The sequence below is a fragment of the Mya arenaria genome, chromosome 17 (genome assembly GCF_026914265.1).
Source record: "Mya arenaria isolate MELC-2E11 chromosome 17, ASM2691426v1".
Classification (NCBI taxonomy): domain Eukaryota; kingdom Metazoa; phylum Mollusca; class Bivalvia; order Myida; family Myidae; genus Mya; species Mya arenaria.
The window spans coordinates 10,163,717-10,180,326 of NC_069138.1; the positions used below are offsets into that span (position 1 = coordinate 10,163,717).

A 16,610-nucleotide genomic window follows, 5' to 3' on the forward strand; every position below is an offset into this window, starting at 1 on the left:
TTTAATTGGTTTACAATATATTGTAGAACAGTAAAATTATTTCACATTTTAGACATCCACTCAATGAGTCATATCAACCTGTTTGATAATATTACATGTGTACAAATACATTTTATTATATTCTTTATATAAAGCCTAAAAAAGAAATTGTTTGTTTCAGGTAACAAGTTTACTAGGTAGGGTAGGTAAGGATTTTTTTATTTATATGTTTTAAATGTACCTTATGTATCATTTTCTTGCAAATACAATAGCACTATTTCTTGCAAATATCACTCATATATTGTTGTTTTATAAAAAAAAAATGACAGTTAATATGCATGTTTTAAAAAATTGGCTTTATGGTGAGAAGACTTTTATTTTTTGTTAAAAAAGGGCTCTGGTTGGTGGCTTTTATAAGGTAGGGTAGGGTTCCTTGAAACATTCAAATTATTAGGCCTTTCATTAAATCTCATTAAATACATTTTTTATAAAGTCCAATGACTGTGAAGCCAATGATTTAAGTGTTGTGAATAAATGAATTATCCAAAAGATTTTATAATTTAGAATCAAATATAAACACATCTTATGCACCAGTCAATTGTAACTACAGCCTGCCCAGGTCCGGGGAATAGCAGGGACTTTGACTTTCGGTCCAGCCAAGCCCAGGTAAGATCCCCACCAAATGCCCCTGCACCCCAGGGACTCTAAGTAAGGCTCATTCCCGGCCATTTTTGGCACAAATGCAAAACCACCGCATTCACCCGGCACTGAAGGGCCACCTCAAAGGTAAAAACACAGCCCAATTCCCCGGCTATCCCCCGTATACCCCCGGACTTGGGGGAGCTGTGGTTACAATTGACTGGTGCATTACATCTCTGGTAGTCTACCATAGTATAGAGGAATTCAATGTATGTACTGCATGTGGATGAACTAAGGAAATTTTCTATCTTTCAACTTTGCCATATATATACAAAATATAAAATAAAAAAATATGTCCACATTGACGTACAATAATTTGGACTAGTAGATGTACTTAATAATTGTGTGCCTTCCGGTGGTTTATAGAGAGAAATAAAATTTATACATTACTGTTTAAAACAATGAAAATATCTCTTTGACATTTTTCACTGTTTTGAAATTTAAGCCTGCTCTTGGTTCCAAACCAATGGTCAGCACACAATTTCAACAACATCTTCTCCAAAATAACATTATTTGCACACACATATTGGGACGTTTTTTTACAAAAAAGGGAATAATTAACTTCTAATTCCAATTTTACGCTAATTATAAAAAAATTGTCTGTTTCAGTATGAGATAACAATATATTTCAACTCTTAACACCAAAAGTGAATATTTCACTAGTGGCCATGCCACTCATAAAATATAAATTATAGTGCTCATTTGTTAAAAATATATTATGATACACCAATACAAACAATTATATATACATATGTATATCCTCTCTATATATTTTTTTCACACATGAATACATGCACATTTGTCCATATAAACAGCCACTTCAGAGTCTTTGACCATTTTTTGTTTTGGCAACGCTATGGAACAATATGAATATTAAAATGTTAAAAAAGTTCCCTTTACGGACATTTGTGTGGCTAACATGTACATGTGCATGAAGTATACATGTATGTGCATGTATGTGCATTAGATTAATTGTACTATGTATTTGCAAAGAACAAGGATAACAGCCATGTACTTGCACTACAATCATCTTACAATAATTTTGACACATATGCATGTACTTTACCAGGAAGGTTTCTTTCTGATGTGATTCCATACTCTCATTCTGTTGTTTTGAACACATCGAAAGGCACAGATTTCTTCTCTGTATTCTTGCATTTCCGTTTTCACAAATGAATAAAGATCGAGAAAATGTGAGACAGCTACTTTTATACAATCCGGTCCTATTTATAAAGTTAAATAACAATCCACATGATGACATAGTCATATATTGTGTCGAAAATAACTGATATTATTTCACATGCATGTGCAATGTCAAAATTCTGGAAATCCCAAAGTTGTATCTAAAAATAGACGAACAACCCTCAACATTTACACGTTGTAAAAAACGCAAGCCCTATGGGAAAACCTGTGTTTATAAATAGCTACTATACATGTCAAATCATGGCAGCTACTGGAATGTTAGCCGGCAGAATAGCGCTCGTTACAGGTAAGACATGTGCATTTTGTGGATGTTTTCACGGATGAAATGTGTTTCTTAAAGATTACAGTACATTTTAAAAGACATGTGCTTGTTTTTTACTCGATGACATCGTTAGATTTGCGGGTTTTCACTCATTGAAAATGGACTTTGGACCTTTTGGTTGGGGTCAAAAATGATCACATGTACAGCTGTTTAAATGTACGAGGACACCCTGCCCAATGTACATATACATTGAAAATATACCCAGCTCCCTTTGGAGCACAGGCATACGATATCGGGGGTCGGAGTGGAGTAGGGGTTGGGCGTAGTCCAAATAATTGTACGTTGGCGGATTTTTTTTTAGATTTTTGATATGGCAAATCCTTCAATTTTAGGGATTGGAAGAATCCCGTATAACACGTCTATTATTTTAGACTAGGGTTGGGCGGGGCGGGGGTGGGGCTGGCTGGCTTGACAACGGCCGCGGGAATGTGGGAGCTGTGAGCGGGGCTGACATCAGCCGCGGTATACATGTAGGTATTAAGGTGATCAGGTCAACGAAGCTGCCACCAACAATGTATGCTCTAGAGAATGGATGGGAGAGGCTGGTAGCCTCAATAATGGGCGTTCAAGGAAACTTTTTTTTATCATTTGTACATCTTTATGTTTCCCAATAACGAGTAACCGCAAATGGTAAAAAAACTCCTGGCGCCGATATTTGTTTATGTATATGGCAGAGGCTGGTCAGCTTTGCAGCATACTTCACTCAGAGTGTCTGCAGCCTCGGGTGCCGGATGGGAGAGGCGCAGTCGTAGAATGGGATTAGTTCGTCTCAGCTGCTTCTCCAATCTTCAAATCCATACATTTCTGTACAAAATTTGAGCAAATATCGACGGCCTTAATTGCTGTCAGTGCAAGAACAAGTTATATCTTTAATATTGCAAGACCCAGGGGCAATATGCGTAATTTTGCAGTTAAATGTATTTCAGAATCTTTTAATTTGAAATTAGATATTCCGAAACCCAGTTCAAGGGACGTCATTGTTGAAAACTCTTTGCGTGTCTCTTGTTTTCTAAATATCACATTTTGGCGTTGGTGGTTTTAGACGGTTTATGAGGTCTGCCCGCACCCATTGGATATTATATCTGCCCTCGACCATTGGCTACAGTATGGCTTGACTTCCGATGATAGCATCCCCTGTGCAGTTTTAAAGAAGAATTTGGAAGGGGGGATTTACCCTTCTTCTCTGGGTGTTGGTACATTCGCTAAACATATAGCGATGAAGATTATCGCTGTATCGCTAAATATTTCGCTAAGGCACTCGCTAAATTATTTAAGGGTTGTTGGTACATATAGCGTTAACGATATCGCTATATTATGGCAATTTAACGAAAAAGTATAGCGGTGCATACGGGATTCGCTAAACACACATAGCGAATAACAAAATGGCTGCCGTTGTTGCTGCATTAAACAGAGGACGAAAAGAAAAATACTTAAGGGCGCACAACCTACATCTAAGTTTCACAGAAGATAAACTGAGAGAAAGGTACCGGTTTTGGCATGGACGGGACAAGATTTTTATGCGAATTGTTGGGCGAGGACATTTGGAGAACAACTTCCAGAAATTGCAGTATGTCTGTGGAGGAATGCACCAACAACTGGCCCATTGGTTGAATGACAATGATGAATCTAAAACGTTAAACAAACGAGAAGGGAGAAGAAGAGAGGTTAGCCAAAAATGGTTAAATGGAGGCCGACCAGGCTACATGTATGTGCACGTCACCTTGGTCAAGGTTGCATGCTGCAACACTATCATCCCAGTGAAGGCTTAAAGCACTTGTCATATTTTGTGTTTATATTTTAAACCGCTATATTAAGACATTAAGATATTAACAGAATTAACGCCATTTGTTAAGGTGCAGGTAGTGGAATCGGACGGGCCGTGTGCCGCGTGATGGCACGTGAGGGTGCGGCCGTGGCGGCAGTGGACCTCAATCAAGAGGCGGCGCATGCCACAATACAGGGACTGCCCACCGGTCAGTGATTTGTAAGATCTTCTTTTGTTTTCAATGAAAATTTGGGCACTTTTTATAACAATGCTCATTTTTGTAAAATTAGCATCTAAGTTTTCAAATTCAAATTATTTAGTATTTAGTATTTAGTTCTCGGGTGTATCTTTTGGTGTTTGGAAATAGTTTCACTGCTAGCACTGTGAGTTTCATATCATTATTTCTGTCAAAATGTAATATTTTTTATAGATCAATATTCTGTTGTTCATTTCCTGTTTTCACTGTTTCCACACAGCCGGAAGTATGAGCCACCAGGCGTTCTGTGCGGACGTATCCTCGGGCGGGTCGGTGTCGGAACTCGTACAGAACGTGCGGGCAGCTTTCTCTGCGCTGCCGACGGTGGCCGTCAACTCCGCCGGCATCACCCAAGACGCCTTCATGCTCAAGATGCCCGAGGAACGCTTCGACAAGGTCATCGCGGTCAATCTCAAGGTATGTTTTGTGTCTGTCCTAATTTACAAAAATGTTTTAAGCGCGATTGTGAAATCCGTTCCCTGAGCAGAAACCAGTACTTTGTCATTATTGGGAGGCGATGATAAAGTATTCCTGGTGGGAATCGAACCCACAACCTCTCGCTTTGCGATTAGTTCTGTTACGCTTGTTTGATGTACGTTCTAGATAAAAACAATTTCATGATAGGACTGGAACTTACGACCTCTTTAAATAGAGGGACACACCTCCCACTGATAGGACTGGAACCTACGACCTCTTTAAATAGAGGGACACACATTCCCCTGTTAGGACTGGAACTTACGACCTCTTTGTATAGAGGGACACACCATCCACTGTTAGGACTGGAACCTACGACCTCTTTGAATAGAGGGAAACACCTCACACTGATAGGACTGGAACCTACGACCTCTTTGAATAGAGGGACACACCTTCCCATGTTAGGACTGGAACCTACGACCTCTTTAAAGTCATAGGGAGACACATTTACCATAAGATCATTTTCACCTTGTAATTTTGTAACTCACTTTTTGTTACATTTTGTTTTTGAAGTTGAATTTTAAAACAGTATATTCAGCAGGAAGACCAGTTTATTGGGTTTTTATTGATAATTTTCTGAATATATTAAATATGCATTTTTTTCAGGGGACGTTCCTGGTGAACCAGACGCTTGCCCGAGCGCTTGTTTCCGAGGGAATCACGGGGGCGTCCATAGTCAACATTGCCAGTATCGTTGGCAAGGTTCGTGGCCATTTCATTTTTGGGCTTCGTATGATAATGGGTTTAAATGTTTGTATTGAGCTCAGGGAGTCACGAGCCAATATATTTGGCAGGGCGAGCGCTTGTTCAAGCATGCCTACTTTGATTCGTGTGGCTAAAGTTTGCCGGAGATAGCCGAGTAATTACGATTGAGGTACAGGGGTCCGAGCTTGTCGGAGATGGCCGAGAAGTTACGGATGAGACCCAGGAGTCGAATAGACTATCGTCGACCTTGCCGGATTTGGCCAAGTTGTTACGGTTGAGGCCAAGGGGTCTAATAGACTATCGTCGAGATTGCCTGGAAGATGGCCAAGTAGTTACGGTTAAGGCCAAGGGGTCTAATAGACTATCGTCGAGATTGCCTGGAAGGTGGCCAAGTAGTTACGGTTAAGGCCAAGGGGTCTAATAGACTATCGTCGAGATTGCCTGGAAGATGGCCAAGTAGTTACGGTTAAGGCCAAGGGGTCTAATAGACTATCGTCGAGATTGCCTGGAAGGTGGCCAAGTAGTTACGGTTAAGGCCAAGGGGTCTAATAGACTATCGTCGAGATTGCCTGGAAGGTGGCCAAGTAGTTACGGTTAAGGCCAAGGGGTCTAATAGACTATCGTCGAGATTGCCTGGAAGGTGGCCAAGTAGTTACGGTTGAGGCCAAGGGGTCTAATAGACTATCGTCGAGATTGCCTGGAAGATGGCCAAGTAGTTACGGTTGAGGCCAAGGGGTCTAATAGACTATCGTCGAGATTGCCTGGAAGATGGCCAAGTAGTTACGGTTGAGGCCAAGGGGTCTAATAGACTATCGTCGAGATTGCCTGGAAGATGGCCAAGTAGTTACGGTTAAGGCCAAGGGGTCTAATAGACTATCGTCGAGATTGCCTGGAAGATGGCCAAGTAGTTACGGTTGAGGCCAAGGGGTCTAATAGACTATCGTCGAGATTGCCTGGAAGATGGCCAAGTAGTTACGGTTGAGGCCAAGGGGTCTAATAGACTATCGTCGAGATTGCCTGGAAGGTGGCCAAGTAGTTACGGTTGAGGCCAAGGGGTCTAATAGACTATCGTCGAGATTGCCTGGAAGATGGCCAAGTAGTTACGGTTGAGGCCAAGGGGTCTAATAGACTATCGTCGAGATTGCCAGAGATTGCCGAGTAGTTACGGTTGAGGCCCCTTCGAGATTGTCGGAGATAGCCGAGTAGTAACGGTTGAGGCCCAGGAGTCTATAATAGACTATTTGAGCTTGCCGGAGATGGCCGAGTATTTACGGTTAAGGTTCAGGGGTCTGATAGACTATCTTCGAGATTGCCGGAGATGGCCGAGTAGTTACGGTTGAGGCCCAGGGGCCTCACTTTCTTCACTGTTTCAAAATTGCGTGTGTATTTTTTCCAGACCGGTAACATTGGGCAAGCAAACTACGCCGCCTCCAAGGCGGGCGTCATAGGGCTTACGAAGACGGCGGCGATGGAACTTGGAAGGTATTAAGTCTTTGAGTTTATTTTCTGGTTTAATACTTTGACATGGTAGGACTGAGCTTTTCAAATGAGGATATCCATTGAAACAAATAATAAGATATATTTATTATATGATCCCCGGTGGTTTATAGAGATTTATCAGTGAAATAAATTCGATATTTCTATTTATTATATACCTATAAATATTCTGTCAAAAATACTGCATTTGTAACTGAAAAATACAAATGATCGAACAAAAATATATATATATCACACCGCAGTTTTTTTACACTAGACCGGGACTACTTTTTTCGATCGTATATGTACGGTAGTTTCCGCCATTCCGATTCTATTTTTAGATTGACCTGGTTTACTTATAATATAAATAAATCGTTTAAATGGTATCATTGTTCAGTTGTATATGACAACAATTCTAAATAAAGTGAAAAATGTTTGGCAATAAATTCCTATTTAAAAATTGTTTGTTAAAATGTGCAGAATATCGCAAAACCTAACGCGATTCTCCGTTAACTTATGTGTCGGCTGCAAACATACATGTATTGTATACTACCGGCAGCTGTATCCTGGATGTACAGAATACCGGTGTATTAAGAAGCAATCCAACGTAATTTATGCCAGAGTATATGCTATCCTCTTAAAGTTTCACTTATATAAAAAAAAAACAATCATTTTCCCATCAATAACAGTTGTAAAAGTTTTTTATAACAGGGAAGCACATTAACGATCTCTAGATGCCCTTTGTTTACTAACCATGGCCGCCATCTTGGATTTTTTCGGTTACCAAATTCCGGGGGAATTGTGGGTAATGATGCTACTGCATTAAACTTTCATTCAGTAAGCTTATATTTAGGAAAAAAAAAAACCAACACCTGTGTTTCCGGTGACCCGACCGACCCTATTTTTTCCTCGCCGACCCTAATTTTTTTTAGACATAAAAGTAAAACAAAATAAAAATCTATCGTATTTTTTTTTCTTTTTTTTTGGAATATATCGTCATTATTTTCGTTCTTTGTCTTTCTATGTACTCGGAGAATAAACTTTCATTCCTTATTATGTATTACCGAGACGCTATGTCAACAGGAATACAAAATGGTGGAGGGCGGCGAACCCTGTCGGATATCTTCAAATTGGCAAACGCGTGTTTACGGTCCAAACACGTGGTTAATCACAAGAGACATATTTTGCAGTTTTTAAAATGAAAATACTAGTATTTAGGATTATAGCTCGCGGTGTTATTTATTCATGTCCAAAATAAAACTTTCTTTTTACGATTAGGCATTGCATATATCATGCAGGCTTCTTACGATTAAGCTTTGCTTCATCTAATGCCGGCTACTTAATTTGCCAGGTTCCAATACACATTTCACTAATCGTTACATTAATTTATCCGCAATTATCAATGGTTATTTATTTCGCCTTAGTAAAAGTAAGTCCCATCAACTGAAAGTCAATTAAAAACCTTTGAAAGTTAACGACACATTTGTTGGAATGTGTCGGCTGCAGATCAAATGGTACTTTTTGTGACGTCAGTGCACGAGCGGTGATAATATCAAAGGCGCTTGGCTATGGTTTGTATTTAATTCGGTCAGTCGGATATAGTACGATCCGATTTGATTGCCAAGATTTCGCCTAGGCTGGTAATAAAATACCATACGATCGAAAAAATAATAATCAATAATCGTCGTCTGGGAATCTTATAACAATGACCGAAATGTTTGAATTCACTATAAATATGAATGAAACTTTGATTGTACGAAAATAAGATAAGTAAAATAAATCCATATCCGCGTTTACTTGTTCTATTTTTAACCTACCTCCACTTGAAGGCCTAGTTTAAGGAGCTCAGAGTTGACAAGAAAATCGGCGATTTTCCTCATGCAAATTAACAAATTAGTTGATAATTGACTGTTTGGGTAGAACATTATCACAGATCTGTAGAAATTGAAGTGCTGGATTTGTTTTCTAAAAACCGATCGCGACTTATAAACGAGTATTGTATACAAAAAACACCAGGTTTCATGGGCAAAATTGGCGGGAAAATACGGTAGTCGAAGGTGTTTTTCTGTGACTTTTTGTAAATTATGAAACGCTTATATATAACATAATTGTTATGATTTAACAGAAAATTGCATGATATGGAAACTTTAAAAAAAAAAAAAAAAAAAAAAAAAACGACCGACCGACCCTATTTTTTTTCGCCATGTCACCGGAAATATATAGACAGTTCTAGGTTTAGGAATGTATTATTCTCTGCAAAATACAGTGCATATTAATATAAACAAGTAACAATTAATTATGTATAGCAGAAAATATCACAAAATGAAATGCACCACAGTCAGTAACTCATCACAGCAAGGAGTCCTTATTCACAGCATGGACACAAGATTTCATCATGCCTCCGTACAACTTTCACTTGACTGCAATATTTAAGGTGAGTCCAGTGGCCGCATTTGTCACACTCGCCCCAATTCACCAGTTCTATCATGTAGGCAACGTTCATGGGCTCTGGTGAAAACTTCCGGCAGACACAGCACAAGTCCTCCTCTGCAACTTCATATGACCATTCACTCTCAGTGTCACTTGAAGCCAGAATTTTACAATAGCCAGATGGACCAGGCACAGGTGAAGGGTGTGCATTCTTGGTTTTCTTCTCTTTGACTGTCTTCTTTGGTTTCTTGACATTTTCATTTGGCGTCATCAGCCCTTTCTTTGATGGATATGTTATATCTCCCATGATGGTGGGCTTCCTTTTTCTTGCCTTTTTGGTTGTCTCCACTACTTTCAGTATTCTTCTGCTTTCTAGAAAGAACTCCGGCTGTACGTCTTGACTGTTCCCTATAGAATGCACATGGTCACCGGTAAGGTCGATAGTGTAGATGGCAGAAGGAGCAGTTTTGGCAGGAGTTATTGAATATCTCCTTCGTGGAAATACTCCAGTCTTCCTGAAGGCGCTTATTAAGTTTTCAGCACAGACACCCTTGTTGTATGCTTTGCTTGAAATCTCAGCGATGTTGTATCGGTTAATTTGCATTCCCGGATTTCTTCGCATAGAAGACTGGCACTCGCTGTGATATATATTCTTGAGAGGCCCGAAACACCCAACATTAAGGGGCTGAGTCACATGAGACGTGTGTGGTGGAAGGACAAAAAATACAACGTTGTTGGCTTCTCCCCATGCAGATATGGTGAGGTTGATATGCGATTTGTGGCCATCAAACAGGATCATAACAGGATGGTCCTTTGTTGTCACATGCCTCAAGAAGTGCTGCTTCAAATACTCCATAAATACAAGTGAGTTGGACCAACCTGACTCTGTCATGATACCAACTGATCCAGGGCTAGCCCCAGTCAACAAGTCAGGGTTCCATCTTATACCTGGGAATACATAATATGGAGGAAGTCTGATGCCCGCCGCACTTCCACATGCTATAATTGTCACAGTCTTCCCCCTACTTGAAGTTATGGCCTGGGGTGTCATGCCTTTCACACAGACAACATGGCGAGGGTTATGTTCCATCATTAGCCCAGTCTCATCAATATTCCAGATTAGTTCAGGATGATTGTCAAGATCTTGCTTCTTCATCACCTTTTCTAGCTCTGCAAAATACTTGTTTATTGTTTCCTCTGACGTGCACTTTGCTCTGAGCACTGAGAGCTTTTGCGGCTTGGCTAATGTTACATCAGGGTTTCTTCGCTTGAAGCCAGTATACCACGAAGAAGCTAATTGTGGGTCACTCTGCTTCTTCCGGTGGAGTGTAATTGCCCAGTCGGTGGCTAGGTTAAGCAGCTCTGACCGGATGTAACCATAGCCAATGATTGCCATGTATGTCAAGTGTTCAACTAGCTGCCTTTCTTCATTAGCAGTAAATGTGGGTGGCTGACCTAAGCTTGGCAAATTCTCGTGTTCATTGGTCACTGGCTGCAATCCAAGGGTCCTATCACGCAGGGTTGACTCTGGTAGCCCATACAGTATGGCTGCCTTATACACAGACATCCCTGATTCAACAACCTCCTTGTATGCCTTCGCTATTAATCCTGTGTAAACAAACGCGATTTTGTAAACAATGACAGATATGGATCCTGATAGTACGTAGACGGATTCGTGTAATCGATAGTGACAGTGATTGAGTGCCCTTAAAGTTATTATTTCCATAAATAAAACTCACATTTATCTGTTCAACAGTTCAACCGTTGGCGGACGTTTACTTTCGTTTTAGTCAATTCATAAGTGACGTCACACAGAGTCGCGTGAATTATTTATATTCATACGCCATTCATATTTTGTATTGTACACGTATACTTGGTACTATTTTGTATAGTTGCTTACGTGTTTGTGGGTTCGATGAAATTAAAACGTTAACATATTTTGCTGTGTCTAAAATAGTTTCAAGGTATATAATAAAAGGAAAATTCGGTCTCGTGGGATACGGATTTTTCCACAATCAACTCGAAGTGATACTTGTAACCGACTAGTTAACATTCTACAAGACAAGAAAATCAAGTTTGTTTCATAAAAAAGTCCACCATTTTAGGGGAGTCGGTTGGCCACTCTTCTCGAGGAATTCTCCGGAAGCGGAAGTGTTAAACCTTGCATCGCGTTCTATAAAAAACATATATGGTTGGCCTAGACCCTTTAATACTCGAAACATTCAAGATGGCGTCCAAGATGGCCGCCAGTTGGTTCAAATGTATAATGTCCGTATAAATATGTTCATGGACATTGATATTTGGTTGGAAATCATTCCTTTTTTAGTTTGGCCATGAGGAAAATGTGTAAAAGAATATTAAGAAATTATATAATAGATATTTTTTATACCAAAATGGCGGTCTAGAATGTACGGAAGTGTTAGATTTCTTGTGAACTTCTTAGTTTATTTTTAAAGTTTGTCATAAATCATCTAAATAGTATTGTTTTGCTTTAAGGAATATTTTTAAGCACTTAAGAATTGTTTCATTTGCGTGAACAAAATTCTCGTTTTAAAGTGATCCGTGTTTTCATTTTTAGGAAGGGCATCCGAGTGAACGCGGTACTTCCGGGCTTCACAGAGACGCCGATGACTGACGTCATCCCAGAAAAGGTCAAGGCCACTGTGACGTCACTCATACCTCTTAACAGGATGGGGCAACCGGAAGGTTAGTATAATACTACTCCATGTTTTTTTGTACATCTTTGTTTTCCCGGATGTGTCTAATGCCACGGTGACGTCACTTATTGCTCCTAACAAGGATAGGCAAGCTGGAAGGTTGGTAAAACGAGATTGCAGCACTATTCACCTCCGTGAACTTGTTTGTGACGTCGTTCCGGACAAGGTCAAGGTCACTGTGACGTCACACATACCGGATTGATGTCGAAGCAATCGTAACAACTCGGCCATCTCCGGCAAGCTTCATTCATTTCTGTTTTATAATGGCCGATGAGTTCCGATTGATGTCGAAGCAGATCGAACGTTGAAGTCCAGCAGCACGAGGAATGTATCCGATGATGAAAAAAATAGTCGTGTATTATTTTATTGCAGAAACGTGCTCGACCTACTTCGCTGCTGGGCCAGCACCAGAGGCCACGTGTCATATGCTCAACAATATTTTTTCTCAATTTTACAATATTGCTTTGCAGATATTGCGTAGGTGTGGCTGTCCCCAATTTCGGGTACCCGCGACCGATTCACCCCATTACTCTTAAATTGGGAGTAAAGAAGTGGGTCATTCTTGGGTATACGACAATGGCCTATTCCTTGCCTCTGAAAATGTATATATTATATATACTTTATAGGTCACAGAATAGATTTTTAGCAGTATTGTTTTATATTTACCTGCGAATAATATACATTTATATATTGTGTTTTTTTTAGAAATTGCGGAAGCGTGCTTATTTCTTGCCAGTGACAGAGCCAGCTATATTACTGGGGCGGCGCTAGAGGTCACAGGTATGATGCCATGGGCAGGGTTAGGGCTAGAGCCAGCTATATATATGGGGTGGCGCTAGAGGTCACAGGTATGATGCTTGGGTCAGGGTTAGGGCTAGAGCCAGCTATATTACTGGGGTGGCGCAAAAGGTCACAGGTATGATGCTAGGGTCACTAGAGGTTAGGGTTAGAGCCAGCTATATTACTGGGGCGGCACTAGAGGTTAGGGTTAGAGCCAGCTATATTACTGGGGCGGCACTAGAGGTTAGGGTTAGAGCCAGCTATATTACTGGGGTGGCACTAGAGGTTAGGGTTAGAGCCAGCTATATTACTTGGGTGGCACTAGAGGTTAGGGTTAGAGCCAGCTATATTACTGGGGCGGCACTAGAGGTTAGGGTTAGAGCCAGCTATATTACTTGGGCGGCACTAGAGGTTAGGGTTAGAGCCAGCTATATTACCGGGGCGGCACTATAGGTTAGGGTCAGAGCTAGCTATATTACTGGGGCGGCACTATAGGTTAGGGTCAGAGCTAGCTATATTACTGGGGCGGCACTATAGGTTAGGGTCAGAGCTAGCTATATTACTGGGGCGGCACTATAGGTTAGGGTCAGAGCTAGCTATATTACTGGGGCGGCACTATAGGTTAGGGTCAGAGCTAGCTATATTACTGGGGCGGCACTAGAGGTTAGGGTTAGAGCCAGCTATATTACTGGGGCGGCACTAGAGGTTAGGGTTAGAGCCAGCTATATTACTGGGGCGGAACTAGAGGTTAGGATTAGAGCCAGCTATATTACCGGGGCGGCACTATAGGTTAGGGTAAGAGCTAGCAATATTACTGGGGCGGCACTAGAGGTTAGGGTTAGAGCCAGCTATATTACTGGGTTGGAACTAGAGGTTAGGGTTAGAGCCAGCTATATTACTGGGGCGGCACTAGAGGTTAGGGTTAGAGCCAGCTATATTACTGGGGCGGCACTAGAGGTTAGGGTTAGAGCCAGCTATATTACTGGGTTGGAACTAGAGGTTAGGGTTAGAGCCAGCTATATTACTGGGGCGGCACTAGAGGTTAGGGCTAGAGCCAGCTATATTACTGGGGCGGCACTAGAGGTTAGGGTTAGAGCCAGCTATATTACTGGGGCGGCACTAGAGGTTAGGGTTAGAGCCAGCTATATTACTGGGTTGGAACTAGAGGTTAGGGTTAGAGCCAGCTATATTACTGGGGCGGCACTAGAGGTTAGGGCTAGAGCTAGCTATATTACTGGGGCGGCACTAGAGGTTAGGGTTAGAGCTAGCTATATTACTGGGGCGGAACTAGAGGTTAGGGTTAGAGCCAGCTATATTACTGGGGCGGAACTAGAGGTTAGGGTTAGAGCCAGCTATATTACTGGGGCGGCACTAGAGGTTAGGGTTAGAGCCAGCTATATTACTGGGGCGGCACTAGAGGTTAGGGTTAGAGCCAGCTATATTACTGGGGCGGCACTAGAGGTTAGGGTCAGAGCTAGCTATATTACTGGGGCGGCACTAGAGGTTAGGGTTAGAGCCAGCTATATTACTGGGGCGGCACTAGAGGTTAGGGTTAGAGCCAGCTATATTACTGGGGCGGCACTAGAGGTTAGGGTTAGAGCCAGCTATATTACTGGGGCGGCACTAGAGGTTAGGGTTAGAGCCAGCTATATTACTGGGGCGGCACTAGAGGTTAGGGTTAGAGCCAGCTATATTACTGGGGCGGCACTAGAGGTTAGGGTTAGAGCCAGCTATATTACTGGGGCGGCACTAGAGGTTAGGGTTAGAGCCAGCTATATTACTGGGGCGGCACCAGAGGTTAGGGTTAGAGCCAGCTATATTACTGGGGCGGCACTAGAGGTTAGGGTTAGAGCCAGCTATATTACTGGGGCGGCACTAGAGGTTAGGGTTAGAGCCAGCTATATTACTGGGGCGGCACTAGAGGTTAGGGTTAGAGCCAGCTATATTACTGGGGCGGCACTAGAGGTTAGGGTTAGAGCCAGCTATATTACTGTGGCGGCACTAGAGGTTAGGGTTAGAGCCAGCTATATTACTGGGGCGGCACTAGAGGTTAGGGTTAGAGCCAGCTATATTACTGGGGCGGCACTAGAGGTTAGGGTTAGAGCCAGCTATATTACTGGGGCGGCACTATAGGTTAGGATAAGAGCCAGCTATATTACTGGGGCGGCACTAGAGGTTAGGGTTAGAGCCAGCTATATTACTGGGGCGGCACTAGAGGTTAGGGTCAGAGCTAGCTATATTACTGGGGCGGCACTAGAGGTTAGGGTTAGAGCCAGCTATATTACTGGGGCGGCACTAGAGGTTAGGGTCAGAGCTAGCTATATTACTGGGGCGGCACTAGAGGTTAGGGTTAGAGCCAGCTATATTACTGGGGCGGCACTATAGGTTAGGATAAGAGCCAGCTATATTACTGGGGCGGCACTAGAGGTTAGGGTTAGAGCCAGCTATATTACTGGGGCGGCACTAGAGGTTAGGGTTAGAGCCAGCTATATTACTGGGGCGGCACCAGAGGTTAGGGTTAGAGCCAGCTATATTACTGGGTTGGAACTAGAGGTTAGGGTTAGAGCCAGCTATATTACTGGGGCGGCACTAGAGGTTAGGGTTAGAGCCAGCTATATTACTGGGGCGGCACTAGAGGTTAGGGTAAGAGCCAGCTATATTACGCCTATATTACTGGGGCGGCACTAGAGGTTAGGATTAGAGCCAGCTATATTACTGGGGCGGCACTAGAGGTTAGGGTTAGAGCCAGCTATATTACTGGGTTGGAACTAGAGGTTAGGGTAAGAGCCAGCTTTAATACTAGGATGACACTAGAGGTTAGGGTTAGAACCAATTATATTATTGGGCCGGCGCTAGAGTTTAGGATTAGAGCCAGATATATAGCTTTGGTGGCGCTAGAGGTTAAGGTTAGAGCCAGCTTTATTACTGGGGTGGCGCTAGAGGTCACATTTTAAATGCTCATAAAACTTTTTTTGTGAAACGGATACTTATCAATTTGGCTTGATCTACATGAAGTGTGTACGATTAATTTCCTCTAATATAAGCTTAAGTGACTCTAATTATTCTACATTTATGAAATATACATCGTTGGCAAAATATTTCATTTTTCAGCTTTATATCAAAGCGTCAGTTATAATACATGAATTATTATTTTTAATATGAGTTATACATGAATTATTATTTTTAATATGAGTTATACATGAATTATAATTTTTAATATGAGTTATACATGAATTATTATTTTTAATATGAATATTTTTCTTCATTTTTTGCAGGAGGCTTATCAGCATAGCGAAAAACCACATGGCAGTGGCAATGACTATATATTGTCAATCTTAACAATCACGCAGTAACGGAAATGACAAAACTCCATACAGCACGCCATAAAACCTACAACGGCAACGATTATAATACAACCAGCATGTGATATAAGAAAGTACTCTTTATCAATAATGGCCCAGACGTTGTTTCTTTTCAACGACAGATGAGGTTTTTGCTAATCTGTTTTGTATCATTATTTATTACATGTTGTAGGTGTAGATTATATATGTGCATTGTGAAGTTATATGTGTTGTGATATTTGATTATGTCATAAATAAATTGAATCAAACGAAACAATATGTGGTTTTTTTTTGTAGTTTTTATACCGCAGCGTAACGCCTTCCATCAATAATAATGATGATGATGATAATAATAAAGCGCCCTTAAAGCTGCACTCTCACAGATTGAACGTTTTGACAACTATTTTATTTTTTGTCTTGGAACGAGCCAATTTTTGCGAAAATCCATGGAAACCAGTTATAT

At 41.3% G+C, this 16,610-nt stretch overlaps 2 protein-coding genes across 2 annotated transcripts in view; one reads left to right on the forward strand and one right to left on the reverse strand.

Annotated features, from left to right (window-relative positions):
- The window catches only part of LOC128223032 (probable peptidyl-tRNA hydrolase), a 6,312-nt gene extending 4,311 nt beyond the window's left edge, over positions 1-2,001 (reverse strand). Inside the window, exon 1 of the mRNA XM_052932272.1 lies at positions 1,745-2,001. Within this exon, the coding sequence (XP_052788232.1) occupies positions 1,745-1,945 (201 nt within the window). The 5' untranslated portion in view covers positions 1,946-2,001. The remainder of the gene's footprint in view (positions 1-1,744) is intronic.
- Positions 2,002-2,044: 43 nt separating this feature from the next.
- On the forward strand, positions 2,045-16,424 carry LOC128223033 ((3R)-3-hydroxyacyl-CoA dehydrogenase-like). The gene is made up of 8 exons (XM_052932273.1): positions 2,045-2,167; positions 4,057-4,176; positions 4,445-4,641; positions 5,305-5,400; positions 6,800-6,885; positions 11,888-12,015; positions 12,732-12,806; positions 16,082-16,424. Exons 1-8 carry the CDS (start codon positions 2,077-2,079, stop codon positions 16,096-16,098), a joined length of 810 nt encoding a protein of 269 aa, XP_052788233.1. The 5' UTR covers positions 2,045-2,076; the 3' UTR covers positions 16,099-16,424.
- The last annotated feature ends 186 nt before the right edge of the window (positions 16,425-16,610 follow it).

What these genes read in the sequence shown, in the direction of transcription:
- LOC128223033 (XM_052932273.1), top strand. Translation starts at nt 2,077, where the DNA reads ATGGGAAAACCTGTGTTTATAAATAGCTACTATACATGTCAAATCATG. An exon ending in TCATCGCGGTCAATCTCAAG is followed by an intron (nt 4,642 to 5,304) that starts GTATGTTTTGTG and finishes CATTTTTTTCAG; the next exon opens with GGGACGTTCCTGGTGAACCA. An exon ending in TTGCCAGTATCGTTGGCAAG is followed by an intron (nt 5,401 to 6,799) that starts GTTCGTGGCCAT and finishes TATTTTTTCCAG; the next exon opens with ACCGGTAACATTGGGCAAGC.